Source organism: Squalius cephalus (assembly GCF_949319135.1).
Source record: "Squalius cephalus genome assembly, chromosome: 1".
NCBI classification, from domain to species: domain Eukaryota; kingdom Metazoa; phylum Chordata; class Actinopteri; order Cypriniformes; family Leuciscidae; genus Squalius; species Squalius cephalus.
In genome coordinates this window covers 41,997,103-42,012,813 of record NC_137122.1, presented here as the reverse complement: position 1 = coordinate 42,012,813, position 15,711 = coordinate 41,997,103, and the positions used below count along the sequence as shown (strand labels likewise).

At 38.1% G+C, this 15,711-nt stretch overlaps 1 protein-coding gene across 1 annotated transcript; it reads left to right on the top strand.

Moving 5' to 3' along the window:
- Positions 1–542: 542 nt before the first annotated feature.
- tmem114 (transmembrane protein 114) lies at positions 543–15,472 on the top strand. The gene is made up of 4 exons (XM_079894099.1): positions 543–869; positions 1,011–1,088; positions 4,047–4,184; positions 14,486–15,472. Exons 1-4 carry the CDS (start codon positions 692–694, stop codon positions 14,713–14,715), a joined length of 624 nt encoding a protein of 207 aa, XP_079750225.1. The 5' UTR covers positions 543–691; the 3' UTR covers positions 14,716–15,472.
- The last annotated feature ends 239 nt before the right edge of the window (positions 15,473–15,711 follow it).

Sequence of the window (15,711 nt, the reverse complement as noted above, 5' to 3'; positions counted from 1 at the left end):
ACTTACGATAGAGTTATAGGGTAGGATTAGGGTTTGGTTTAGGGTTAGTTACATGTAATTATGCCTAATTTTTAGTCATAATTAGTAAATACATGTGTAACAAGGACACATTATAATAAGGTGTTGCCATATTATTTTATTATTTGGCACATTTATAAACAAACCGATTTGTTTTGTTTGAACTAAAATGACTACAATTTGTAAAAACTGATATTAGTTTTCTGATCGTATAGAGAGGAAGAGAAGCCAACCTGGCAACTGACTGGAGTCTGATAGGCTGAAAGACTGTACCAATAAATTAATTCAGAGATCCCTGTGGTAATAATCTAATAAAAACAAACAAAGGTTTTCATACTAGAGGGGGAATTGTATGTTGCAATTACGTCTATATCTAATCATGTTTGTGGTTTTTAATAATCACCAGCGGTATTCATCTGTGCCACAGTTCACGGTCAATCAAAGACGAGAGAGCGAGCGCACTCGCGCTCATCTGAAAGCGGAGCATATACCGCCCTCTTTCGGTGAAATCGCGCTACAGTACCGTATGACTGTTAATGGATAAAGAGCACAGCATCCAGCGAAGGGCTTCCAGATGGGCAGCGACGCTGAGGGAAAGAAACACAGTCAAGGGAGCGAGAAAGGAGGAGTTTCTCTTCAAGCACTGTAGATTAGAAAGCTGCATTCAGACAAAATGAAAGTCACTTTCACGGGTTTGGCCAGTTTTGTGGCCACCTTTTGTGTCCTCAGTTTTGTAGGTCTCGTTCTGGCAATTGGAACCGATTTTTGGTACATCATTGACACTTCTAAGAGAGAAAACAGCTCATCAGTGTCCCTGAGCTCACATTCTGGACTGTGGCGGACTTGTAACTGTAAGTCACATTATATATTTGTGTTTGACGTTCTGTTTGTGTGATTTTTAGGTTTTTATGTGAAGAAAAAAAAATATATATATATAGTATATAACAAAAAAAATAAATAATAATAACAGACGAAATCGTTCTCTCTTACAGTTCATAACCAGTGCCGGCCATTCATGAATCCTTTTGGAGTCGGAAGAAACATATCAGATTCACAAAGGCAGATACTAAGTAAGAGCTGTGTGTCATCATATCCTCGTATCATCCTCATATCTCATGATCTTGTAGGCTATGTGTTACTGATAAGTTTAAGTCAGCAGACAAAACCAAATTCTTAAAATCATTATCTTTAACGTTTCATGTATGCTATCTAAGGGATACCACTTGTTGTGGAAGTATATGGTCTATTTAGTCGAAAACTCCTTGGTTTAGCTTTATACTGAGACTGTATGTTATTTATGTTTGCTGTATTCATGTATTCACTATTTGGTCATTTACAAGGATTTTTTTTTTTTTTTTTTTTTGTAATATGAACTACTGTGATTCAATAAAGATTGTATAGTTTGATGTATCTCAGTAGAACAAACCAGAAAACACTTTCATTTACAACTGGCAGAGGGCAAAATCACTGTTTCACAATATAATGCCTTATAATTTCATCTCAAGATATTGTGACAATATGACAACATTTTATATTATTATTTTTTTTCCCCTTGATTTAAAGTTTTTAAATTAAACTCATTATTAAAATGTAAGTAATTTTGAACACATCTATGATTCTTGCACATGGGCTGCATGCTTCAGAACAGAAAAGGTGTTTTAAGGCCATTTTAACCTGAATCCCACAAATTCCTTTGATTGTCCTTTTATATTGTCATGGAAACAATCTTCAATTAGAGGGCAGCTGTGGTAGAAACACAGCTGTAACAAGTGCACCACTGTGAACCATGGCATGTGTTACACTGCTAATATTGCGAGGCCACCTGCCAACATACCCTGCAACATTATTTTCCTTTGTTTTCCTTTCTTTTTTTTTCATAGTCTCAATATGTCTGTTGGCCATAACCTATAATTAATGTGCAACATCACTCCAAATTATTCATTTTTTTAGTGCCAAACAATCACCAGCTATAATTTTGTTTTTCTTTTAAAATGAGCCAAATAATGTAGAATTGCAATTATTGCTGCTTTCAAAGTGCGTCAATATTTTGATAACTGTACAAAAGCCATTGAGAAGAAAAGCGAAAGATAAAGGAAATTGGCAAAATGTATCTAACAAAAAAAAAGTCTTCTTATCCATCAAATCCATAAAAATGATATTCGTGTCTGAGCCATTCGAGGCACTTGTGTAGGACTGAATGAGATTTTTAAATTCACATGCTCTGTCTACACCTGAAACATTATCTGTACCTGCCTCAATGGACTGTAATGAGGTTGTAAAAGCAAGATTATCTCAGATTCAAGACCCCTAAACTGGCTCAAATTGGATTTAGTTTCTGTTCTGCTTTGAACAATAGACTCAATAAGTCTGGGTTTTCAGGGTGTTGCTTTGATTAGATAGTAGCCTCTGCTGCACAAAGCTAAATGCACCCCCCCTCCCCACAGCTAGTTCAATATATCTTTCCCCTCCATCTGCGCTGAATTGTTCGCCTAAAAGATCATCTTTGGATAAACAGTAAAAGAAATACCATATGTGTTGAACATCGTCATGGACACCCTGATTATGGCTTGTGACAAAAATAGTGCAGAATAATGTCGGTAATGCAAGTGAAACGAGAATGAAACACACCCGTCCAATTCAATCATCCTACGTACGGATCGACAATACTGTGGCTGCTCCAGAAAGATAATAATGGCTGGCTTGATTTAAATTGTAAATTGACAGTGTGATTTTTGACTTGATTGTAAATGACAGCTTGTCACTGTCTGTATTGCCTGTTGTGTTTATTTGTAGCAAATGTCCAAACATATCAACATGGACCCAACAACTTAAAATGACTGGTAAATTGGGCTTTGCATTAACATTAGAAGTCGATATCCTTTGACTATTTTCACTAAAGTGAAAAAAATATATGTCTGTGTCCATTGGTATTAGGGCATTAAAATTCATATATCTTATTTCAGCAAACACAAATTTCAGTCTTTCTTGTCTCCTTCACCTCCCATCATTACTAACATCCTTTTGCGGTTCATAGTGAAGCCATTAAAGAAAATCCATGTCCTTGAACATGCTGAATCATCTTTAATCTTAATGCTCAATAAGAAACTCTGGAATCAATACAAACTCTTAAGTCTCTCTAATTCTGCTGGCAAGCATGTCCGACAGTATAAAAAAATACAATGTGTGCATTTACATATATTATATGAATACACATAAATATACAATGATTTTTATTTACTGAATACGGGGAATTTTTATAGCAAATAAAAAATCAATGAAATGTTACATTTAAATTGTACTAATATATATATATATATATATATATAAATTCTAGTTGAATAAATAGTCATTTATTTCTTGTGATAAAATTTGAATGGTATCGGTACCAACTACTGGAATTTTGGTACCGTGACATCCCTAGTACTTACAAAGTCTCAAGAGCTGAGCTTTTACCACCCCAGCCTATACAAAGAAAGCCAAATAGCTTTTCACATTCACTCACCTGCATCTCAGGCTGGCTCCATCAGTTTCCTTTAATAATGATAGACTAATTCTTATTACCAGGGCTGGGTCGCTCTTATTCTACATGTATACATTGATATGCGACATCATATTTTTAATAGTCTGCTATCAAAACTGCAAAATGTTATAAAATGTGCCATATGCTAAATGCATCTGGAAACTGTAGCACAAACTGCAACTTCATACAATGTCTCTCATCATGATCAACACAATGAGGAAAAAACATCATTACATAAGCTCTTCAAAATGATCCTGAATAGCCTTCTTGATTTCCATTCAGAGCACAAATGTTTTCGCAAAAGTAGACAGATTAATTCAAAAGACATAGGCCTAACTGGAACAATTCCAACTTAACGGACAGAACACAATTTTATTGCTATGCCAACCATGGAAATAACCGTTTCCAAATTAGTCCAATTAGCATGACAAAGATTGGACCCAGTGAAAAGAATCTGCAAGAATTGCGAGCATCCCCACTGACACATCCAGACCTCTTCTCTCTCCAGACATGCAAGGAACGTTCATCGTCCTGCTGCCTCTCAGCGTGATTGTATTATTTGTTGGAGGAATGCTGGGCTTCATCAGTATGTTGGCAAGATCCTACCTGCTGCTGCTCCTGACCGGAGTCCTGCTTCTGTTCGGCGGTGAGTACCACCTTCGCTTTCACCTCTGACTGAGCCACTTGCAGCATGAATATTAATTCGAAGTCACACTTGACAGAACATCTGGATCTTCAGACACTTTTGATAGTAATAAATACACAATGTGGTAAAAACTGATGGAAAAAAATACTATGAACAGTTGACTTGGGGGACTGGAATTATCTTTGGAATTTGAGAGATACGCTCAAAACACACACACACACACACACACACACACACACAAACACAAACACACACACACACACACACACACACACACACACACACACACACACACACACACACACACACACACACACACACACACACACACACACACACACACACACACACACACACACACACATTGTATCTTAAAAATACTCAATTCTGAATGCAAAGAACAGCTCCTAAGAAGTTTTTGTTTTCATTTCACCTATACACTACCCATGTCTTGATTCCATGGTGAAAATAAAAACGTTCTATTATAGAATAGAATAGCACTTCCAATATAAATCATTGTCAGAATATAGCATACACCATTGCATTTTTAATGCTGATGAAAATGAGACTGTGAGGTATAGATTTGGCATGTAAAGGTCCTAGATCACATGTAAACTTTCAAAATTGTTTCATGAGATGTTGTGAAGAAAAGTCATCTCTTTAATGCAAATGAAGCTTAAGAGATCCAGGGTTCCAGAAATCAAAATATGACTTTACTGAACAAAGCAACAAAGCAGAGATGCCTGCAGAACATCTGAATCTTCCTTTGGCCAAGACACAATTATTATACCTTTTTCTTATCTGTTATTTTGCAATAACCAAGTGACATAACGCAAGGGCGTAGGTTTGATTTTGAAATTGGTGGGGACGGGGACATCCCCTGAAGCTGAGCTGCATCTGTCATTAAAGGGACAGTTCACCCAAAAATGAACATTCTGTCATCATTTACTAACCCTAAAGTTGTTTTAAACCTGTATGAATTTCTTTCTTCTTCTGAAGACAAAAGAAGATATTTTGAAGAATGTCGGTAACCAGACAGTTGATGGACCCCATTGACTTCCATAGTAGAAAAAAAAACTCAATACTGGTTACCGACATTCTTCAAAATATCTTCTTTTGTGTTCAGCAGAAGAAAGAAATGCATACAGGTTTGAAACAACTTGAGGGAGAGTAAATGATGACAGAATTTTCATTTAAAAGTGAACTTACTGCAATTAACTGTTGGCATATTTGTTTCACATCAATAATGTCCCGTTTGTCCTGTTGGACACGACACACAGCAATACTGTTAAGTGTCACTTGTGCCATTGTTCTGAGCCATGTTTTCAGTGTCCTATAGAGCACTGAAACTTCTTTCAGCCTCAGCTGATAAGACTGGGATGACAAGGGTTTCAACTTCATCAAACATTCCTCTCATTTCAACAAGACCAAGCAATGTTGTGTTTTTATGTTTTATGGGGACTTTTTACAGACATAATGATTTTATACTGTACAAACGGTATATTATATCCCCCTCTAACCCTGCCTATCACAGAAAACTTTCTGCATTTTTACATTTTCAGCTGTTTTCCAAAAATAAATAAATCCCCACTAGTATTTCGGATATTGCCATCTTTGTGGTGACATTTTGTCCCTATAATGTAGTGTTACATACACACACTTAAGCATACACAATCTCTCTCTCTCTCTCTCTCTCTCTCTCTCTCTCTCTCTCTCTCTCTAACGATTGTTCGCCACTTATCCCGCGAATCCGCGATTGTAATACAGTAGTAAAAACTGATTTGTCCCGCATTTTTGTGCACAGAACTGTTGATTTCTCCCTAGCTTACCGCATCGGTTTCCTTTGGAGGAGCATTGCCGCTTTACACAAGAGCCACTCACAAGTTAGACAGAAAAAACAAAGCCAATCAGTTTAGCGATGTGTGTTAAGCAGGCGGGACTCTTAACCGGTTTGTGTACCATGAATTGCGCATTTTTCTCAGAACGCTCTTGTAAGAGATTTTAATCTAAATAAGATGTTTCCTGATTAAATAAAATAAGGCTAATGCATAAAAACCACAAGACACAACCGGACAACAGTGGTTATATATAAATATATTTTAAGATTTGATCGAAATTATTGATAGGGACATCAATAAGTGTCCAGTGTCACTGGATATTGTTAGGGACACGTCCCTAGCGTCCCTGCTAAATTCTACGCCCCTGAGTAACGTCTGATTCACCTTTCCTGTTTTCCTGAGAATAAAATTTATGAAAAAATAATGGGAAAAATGTACTTGTGTGCTGTAGTGATGTACATTAGTGTTGTACCGTAGCAGTTTTTATGAATCTGCTTCGATCAACACATGCAGTCTTATTCATGTAAGCTTTTGCCTTAGTCTTAAACCTATTAGTTCATAGGCAAGGTTCGTGTAGGCATATGATCAAAATAAATGAAGAATATTGTAGAATGGTCAGTTGAAGTGCTTTTGACAAGGGATTACAAATTGAGCATGCACAAAACTACACGTAAATATTTACTTGTATTATGATTTATTCTTATCAAAAAAGCGAAGGACTCTCGAAACCCGTGCAAGGGGTTGGCACTATTTTTGAAACAGAATAGAGTGGTGCAGGCATGACATTGTAGGCCAAAACGTGGAAGCGAGTTAGCATTTTAGCACTTCCGGTTCCATCATCCTGAAGTCAGTTTGTTTTTTGAATGGGGTTTTGGTTAAATGGCTGAAAAAAGGTCTGTGGGGAACACAATCTCCAGACACTTTTTCACGTTTTATTCTTCGACATAAAATACATTAGTATTACCACACTCGTGATTTTTTTTTAAAGCTGTTACATGTCTTGAAAAATGCGGTTGCTAACAAGTGGTTAAATGGGACTAAAGAGGCTGTCGAGGAGATTTAACATCATCATGCCGAAAAAGTAAACTCAGTCCGCTGTTACAGCCTCATTGTGCTTATAATTGTGCTTTTATAAATTATTCTAACTCAAACGTTCTGGGAAAATGTTTTTAGATAAAAACTGAAAAAGTTGTCGGAAGCTTAGTGATGGTGACGTTAAAGTCGAGTGACCGTGGTGTAGTTTGTTTATAGCCTACTTTTAGCTTATTACTTCTGGTGACTACATTTAGGCTTCAACATTCATAAACGCTGTGATCATCTGTGATAATTATCTTGATGGACAAAACGTGCAAGTATAATAAACTTTTGTTGATCACAGAGCTTTTTAGCGATAATCCAAAAGCCTATGGGAAAATCCTATTAGGTTTTTCTCGAGGGAACCAGTGTGATGCTAACAATGATTGGCCTACAAAGTCACGTGGTTTTGTGCAAAAACGATCACTTTACTGTGAGATGTTTCTTTTTTGACAAGCTTCGAAGCCACGGTTCTAAACGTCACATCACTAGCCGCCACCATGTATGCTGATCCAAGTGATAGTCAACAGTTTATGAGCAATATAGCTTAAATGTCCACTGGTGGCAAATCTGAGACACAACAATAGTTGTGGGTGTGTATTTGTGTGTGTGTGTGTGTGTGTGTAATCCACTTTGCTGACACATCAAGGTAAATAAAGAGATTTTTGAAAAACCCAAGTATGTGTTCATGTAGGAGGGGAACACGGGGAACAGAGGGCAGCTCTGTGACTGGGCCCCTGGAGTGCAATCGACTTTTGGAACTGACTCTCAAATTGTCACACTTGGTTGCGGCAAGGAATGAGATGAACAGGATCTAAACGCACCAGTTTGTTTATTAAAATACAAACTCAAAGAAACAAAACACTAAGGATACCAAAAGAAGCAAAACACAAACAGAACAACCAGTACACCCATATCTGAGGCCTGTTGCATAAAGTTAAGAGTAGGAGTTGACAAATCCATATAAATTCAACCTGGTTTAACAGGCTCACAACGCTCTGTATAAAAGCTTTGTCAACTCAGGTTTATTTTAGAGTTTTCGATTAGCTCTGAAGCGACACGAGAGAGCCGGCTCAATTCAATTAAGAGATTATTTTGAAAAAAATATCATGAAATTAAGTGCATTTATATGGCAGGAATAAACACAGCTGCTGCAGTGAACATTTCAGAAGGCAGCTGAAAGAAAATATCTGACTATATCAATGCAAGTGAATCAAACAAATAGGCCTTATAATAACCTGGTTGAAACTTTCAACTCCGCTTGTTGTACTGCTCTAAACACAGTTCCCTTTCAGTCGAGAACGTCAGACGTAGTCGACGTCGACTGAATGGGGATCACGCTTAGGGAGCCTGTCTTCTTCGTACTACTATTTAATCAAGCCAATTCAACATTGGCGTGCGTGATTACACGCTCCGCCCTGCAGCGCAGGTATAAACACGAAAGTGGACGCACGCACCAGTTGCCTTTCGGTTCGGCGCCAGTCGGATGTCTCTGAAGAGTACCATTGTTTACACAACAAGCGAGTGTGTCTGTGTTCTTGTGGGAAGACCTCACAGTGTTGTTGTTTCTATAGCGTGCAGCGGTGATCGCGAGCTTCTCAAGCTCTCAACTGCTGTTTTAACAGCATCAAATTTCTATTTCTTTGTGTGTTTGACGGTTGGTTAGAGGGCGAGAAGTGAGTGCTTTTTTAAGTTCGCTGATTCAGTGTTGCCACGGTCAACAGAAAAAGAGCAAACTTCCCTTTTCCTGGGTCCCAAGAGGGCCAGTCTGGCGGTGTGTGACCCTGCATAGCCTTGCACCCCTCAGCCCCCTCTTGGTCGCCAGCTGGCAGCTTGGTGCGGTTCGAGGACCCGGTCATCCGCCTTCTCACGCATCCCCTGCCGCCCAGTGGAGACAGGTAAGTGTTGCACTGCACACTCACATCCCTGTCCTCCACTTCGCTGCCCCACCTCGGGTACGTCTGTGGTCTTCTGGGCATGGGCCTGGTTCGTAGAAGCAGAAAAAGCTTCCCAACCGGTCAGGACTGTGACCATCAGACTCGGGCTATGCGATTCATTATCGCTCAGCCCACTCAAGTTCAGTGATAGTCATCACGCTCAGGTGTTGAGCAGATATGCTCCTGAAGCTCAGTGATATTTATCACACCTTGTGTTGAGCAGTGCTCCTGTCTTGGGTGCGCATGTCGCTGTCCTACTGGCGAAGGACGCAATATAGCCGCTCCCTCCAGCCGATATGAAGGCCAGTTTTTATAAACTCGTTCTTCATGGTACCTAGTATGTTGTGGGTCGTGACCATCTTGGACCTGTGTCACTTGAAATGGGCCCTTTCATGAAACCCTCCGTCCAAGTGGCTAACACAGAGAGGCATTTTTCATAATCCCCCGCCCCCATGCTTGGTCTGCTTGGTCTTTGACCTGAACGACATGTACTTCAGATCTCTAACCTTCCGCACCACAGGCCATCCTACGTGTTGTGTTTGAGGGTTCGAAGTATCAGTACAGAGTCCTACCCTTCGAGGTTCAGAAAAAACAGGATATTAGATCACATCTTTCTCTCTTTACATAGATCACTCTAAATTGGTCCTTACATCCAGTAGCTTTACAAACTTTCAACCAGTGTCTTCATCTCAATTACTTAAAATCATTTCTCAGATAAAATTCACATTCTGTCAATCAGATGTATTTCCTGGTCGTCTGTTTAGAGAGGTTTAGAGAGGACACAATCTGCCCCATCCTCTTAGCTATAATAAATAGCTCTTTAATAAATGGGGTTTTTCCAGAAAGTTTTAAACATGCTATTGTACAGCCCCTATTGAAAGGACCTCACCTTGACCACACCGTGCATAACAACTACCAACCTATCTCTAAACTCCCATTAATTTCAAAGATTTTGGAAAAAGCTGCACTCTTACAGTTTACCTCATACCTGTATACTTTTAATATTCTAGACCCATTTCAATCTGGTTTTAGAGCGTTGCATAGCACTGAGTCAACACTGCTGAAGGTTACAAATGACATTCTGTTGTCCATTGATTCTGGGTCTTCTGTTATTCTGATACTTTTAGATTTGAGTGCTGACTTTGACACTATTAATCATAAGAGACTTGAGTGTGTTGTTGGAGTCAAGGGCCTTGCTTTACAGTGGTTCACCTCATATTTAAAGGGAAGGACCTTCTCTGTAAATATTGGGTCATTCACTTCACCCTCTGTGCTGATCCATTGTGGTGTTCCACAGGGATAATTCTTGGCCCTCTTTTGTTTTCCCTCTACATGTTACCTTCTGGCTCAATATTCAAGAAATATAACATACATTTTTACTGTTACGCTGACAACCTCTAACTATATCTTCCAGTCAAACCAGGAAATGACTTTTCATTTTCATAATCTCTTCACATGCCTTGATGAAGTCAAGACCTGGATGACAAACAACTCACTGCAACTGAATGAAGATAAAACCTGCTGCTGAGTGAGTTCACGTAGTGTAACAGCGCAGCGCTTCTGTGTTACGCTAGCGTCGGCCAATAGTGAGCCTACGTGCTGACGTACAACCCAGAAGCGCTGCGCTGTTACACTACGTGAACCAGAGGCCCACATAGAAGAAAATGAATAGTTGAATAAAGTCATTATTTTTGTTTGTTTTTGCGCACAAAAAGTATTCTCGTCGCTTGATAAACTTAAGATTGAGCCACTGTAGTCACTTGGACTATTTCAAAAATTGTCGGTCCCATGGAAGCCTATGGAGGAGTGATCCAGCTCTCAGATTTAAAGGTCCCATTCCATGGATTATTTTTATTATTTTATAATGTTTCCAGGGGTGCCCTTATAATGTTAGTATGTTTTTTAGATCAAAAATTGTTATAATTTAGAAATAAAAGGCATATTTCCTAGCCTGATTTCATTCCCTGGTTTGAACCGGTTTGAACACTCTGTTTGAAGGGGCGTGTCTGCTGTGAGACTTCAGTGTAAACGCCCACTGCTGTGATTGGCTGACATGCTTGCATATGAAATATCTGGCATTACATGTGGAACTATCTGGAAAACTTTTACTATTACAGCTATTATACGTTTTTACTATTACAGCTATCTGGATTAACGAATCGTGAGAAGTTTTTTAAGTATTTAGATCTATTACCATCACATAAAAGGTTGCAGTTATGAGCACTGAGCAGATGACAGTCTGTTGATCGCGTGAAAGATCTTATCATTGCAACGCAGTTTCTGCACTCTCACTAATGATTTCACCAATGTAAACATGAGGTATATAAATACAGTAAGAGCTTCGTTGTGCAGTGTAACAGCGTCATTGATTTCATAACGAGTTTTGGCAAGTGTCCAGATAAACTCGCGCTGTGTGATTAACAGCTTGGGCGATTGGAAAGGGATTGTTCTTTGATCGCTTTCTGTATATTAATCACAGTTTAAGTAAGATTATTTTCACCCTACTAAGAGAAACGAACGATGTGAAGAGTGATCGCTACTTCCATATTAAATCACTACTTACCGCTTGCTGGAATATAGTTGAAATTGTCCCCTTCGTCAGTATGAAACGCTGAGAGAAGCCTGCTTGATATTATCCCAGGTTAGAAAAACAGTCCGTGGTGAAATGGACAGAGCAAACTAACAACTTCGAATTAAACTTTTGCGGTATCCGATTATAGATAAACATCAACCACGTCTGTTGACATTTCGCCATCAATACGCCTGTATTCCTGTGGGCGGAGGTTACGGTTCTTGTGACATCATTAAAGCAGGATGTAGAGGGGTGTAGTCCAATCCAGCCGTTTTTTGTAGTCAACTTCTGTTAAATAAAATCTCTCTCTTGGCATTGAACTTTGAGCTTTATAATTTTACAGATATTATTTATACTCTAACAACAACATTACACACTAACTAAAGTTTGAAACATGGGATCACATAGAACGGGACCTTTAATCAAACATATCTTAATTTGTGTTCTTAAGATGACCGAAAGTCTTACAGGGTTGGAACAACATGAGGGTGAGTAAATTACTGACAGAATTAAAATTTTTGGGTGAACTAACCCTTTAAGTAACAACCTACACAATCAGGCAAAAAATCTTGGAGTCTATTTTGATCCTCTTCTCCAATTTGACAAGCATGTAAATGCAGTTGTAAAGAGTAGCTTTTTTCTACTCCGATCTATAGCAAAAGTGAAAAACATTCTTTCAAGTAAAAACCTTGAAATTGTGATTCATGCACTAATTTCCTCTCGAATGGACTACTGTAACTCTCTTTACGTTGGCCTACCTCAAACTACACTGTCTCGGTTACAGATGGTTCAAAATTCAGCAGCCAGATTGTTAACAGGAACTAAGAAAAGGGATCATACCTTTAAAACATCAGGGCCTCTCAGAGTGATGTTGTGTATGTATTTTAAATTAGTTGCTGTTCGATGTTATGTATGCATTGATTGATTTTGATACTTGATTTTTATCTCCTTTTTTCTACTTATTTTTATTGATTTACTTGATTGCACTGTAAAACACTTTGGATCAACTACGGTTGTGTTAAACTTGTGCTCTCTTCTAGTAATGCTCCCAACAGACCTGATTTTACTCAATGTTATGTTTAAAATGCTGGTGTTTGTTGGTCCAGTTTTTCCTGAGTTATTTGTACAGGTCACCATGTTTTTCACTGTCTTTTTTATGATATAACTTTGAGCACTGACAATGGAATACATTTCTTTTTGGGCCCATTTAACTTAATGAAATACCTACCCACATAATTTGTGAGAAAATACAGGTTCACTTGAAATCCCTCTCAGGATAAAAGCCTTTCTGTTTCAAGACTTGCTCGGTATGACAGTAAAAAGAAATTGTGTTGCATTGTGGACACCATGGCAACAACTAAACCCAACATGAGCTCTGTACTTAATCAGACTGACATCAAAACATTGAATCAATGCCCCTAAATGTCATCAGATTATAGATCACAACCATTAAATGACTCAATTCCTTGGAGCCTCTTCTTTAAATTACCAGCAGGAACTGATAGGCTCTGATTGTGATATAGGTTCTCAAAAGTCATGGGCTTTTTAAAGTAAAAAGAGCACCAGCATCAATGACTTGCTTTCATCTACAATGCCCCCTATTGTGCAGAGTTGTGTTAGACTATCATTTGCTTCATAGATGGTGGAGCAGAAGATGTGGTGGTTCATTTACAAAATATGTTTCCAATGAGAAAGAAATTCCACTGCCTGTCAATAGAAAGACCTTCGTTTTTTTGTTTTGTTTTTTTGACCATTTTACACATTGTAGAGGAATATTAAAGTAAAAAAAAAAAAGCTAAACTTGCAATACTTTTTAAACCATCAGAAACTTTTAGACTATCTACAAAAAAGTTTTGTATAAAAATATCTAGCATAGTTAACTTTTGACTGGTTGTGAAATATAACAACAACAACAATAATAATCATAATAATAAGCACAACATCCTTAATGGGATGTGAATAATGTCTATTATCAGTACAATGTATTCATTTAGTGATTACGGTTTACTAGCACTTAAAGGACAAGTTCGGTTTTACACATAAAGCCCTGTTTACAGATCGTTTCTGATGAAATAGAACGGTTAAGATTAAACTTTTGACAGATGCTGCTGTCGCGAGAATTTTAGGTTTATTCCCCCCGCCCCCCCCGAATGGATGTATAGGTGCACTCGAACATATCCTTCCTAAAACGTATTAAACTTTCATTTAAAAAGAGATGAAACTCACCGAGTGGTCAGGGGTGTTCACTGATATGCTCATACAAAAATCGCTGCAAAAGATGCTTTCCAACAGGTGTTTTACCATTCGTTGTAAAACTGTGGATCTATTTTTCCAAACGTCTCACACCCGAACTTCTTCCGTTGAGAGCTTGAATAATAGACACTCCAGCCCAGTTGGTGGCGATAATGCACATTTGCCAATTGCAAGCAAACCACTGGCATTTCACTGAATACACAGAAGAAGCAGAAGAAGAAGCGGCGGAGTAATACCGTACCTCACACACAGCTCTTTCAATACAAGTCAATGGAGTTGGACAAAAATATGATAAAACCTGTTGGAAAGCATATTTTGCAGCGATTTTTGTATGAGCATATCAGTGAACACCCCTGACCACTCGGTGAGTTTCATCTCTTTTTAAATGAAAGTTTAATGCGTTTTAGGAAGGATATGTTCGAGTGCACCTATACACCCATTCTGGAGGGGGAGGGGAAAGCGAAATAAACCTAAAATTCTCGCGACAGCAGCATCTGTCAAAAGTTTAATCTTAACCGTTCTATTTCATCAGAAACGATCTGTAAACAGGGCTTTATGTGTAAAATACCGAACTTGTCCTTTAAGAATGTCTTACAAGCACCTGTCCTCCTGCTCTGTTCCTTACAGCTGTGCTCTCATTGGCTGGAATCTGCGTCTACATGGCATACTCTGCGGCCGCCTTCAACGAGGCTGTGGGTATCTCTGGCCACAAAACCCTGGAGGACATAGAGATTTACTTTGGCTGGTCTCTGGCTCTGGCCTCTGTTTCTTTTGTTGGAGAACTCTGTACTGCCATGGCATTCCTACTTGCCTCAGCCAGAGTGAGCCAGCTGACCAATCAGGAAGAAGATGAATAATGATCTGATGTGACATGATCTGAATTAGGATTGTTCTAAGGACAGGAGAGAACTGCACCACATGAAGGCATGACAATGACATATAAACACTGAAAATTAAATCGATGTTTACATTTTCATATTTTTTAAAGGGAAAAGTGAATTTTTCAGTAGTTCCATCTCATACATTTCAAGGTCATAATACAGGGTCAATCTTTGAGGTTTGTGAACCCCTAGGGAAAAAACAAACAAACAAATAAGATCAATGAGTTATGACAACATGTGTTTTTACATCGCTTTAACTGATCAAAATAAGTTACGAAATTTCCTCATTTTTTTTATAAGTTATACAAGATTCCACTCATTTTGGAGTGGAAAAAAAAGCAGCAACTTTTTTTATACAGTAGGGGTTCCTCTGGGAACTGCAGAGTTTTGTTTTATGTTTGTGACAGAAATGCCAATTCTAAATTAATAAAATTAAAACATAATAATAATTTCAAAAACAATAAAAAAACATGTCAAAATGTCAAGTAAACATGTTGAAGAATGTATTAACACTAAAAATATCCTCAAGTAAATAATTAAGGGGGTTCAGCAAACGAAAAAATAAAGGGAATCCTTGATGTATCAGAAACACATTTGTCGACCATTGCAACCAAATTTTTAAAACTTGCATTTGCTTATTGTTTTTAAGTAAGTTATTAATGTTCATTTTGTCTATTTAGTACTCTGCGTCTCTCTGCATTTTTTCAAATCACAATAAAATATCAGTTTTGCCACTTTACTGTGTCATTTTAAAGGGATTCATGTATTTTGAATATTTCCAGAGGATAAAAGTTCTTTCAGCACAGTCAACATGAACCATTCATATTTGTTTTATTTTTCGAGAGGGGTGGTGCCCTCTGATTGATTTATGCCAATTTAAAGCAACACACATGTTGCTTTTCATGTAGAGTGCTTATTTAAAAAGCAGCCAGTAATTGCAAATACATTCCTCATTAATTACTACCAATTTGC

Bases quoted from the DNA above. Each gene is read 5' to 3' on its own strand.
- tmem114 (XM_079894099.1), top strand. From the start codon at position 692: ATGAAAGTCACTTTCACGGGTTTGGCCAGTTTTGTGGCCACCTTTTGT. The intron at 1,089-4,046 runs GTAAGAGCTGTG...TTCTCTCTCCAG, and splicing joins TTCACAAAGGCAGATACTAA to ACATGCAAGGAACGTTCATC. The intron at 4,185-14,485 runs GTGAGTACCACC...TGTTCCTTACAG, and splicing joins AGTCCTGCTTCTGTTCGGCG to CTGTGCTCTCATTGGCTGGA.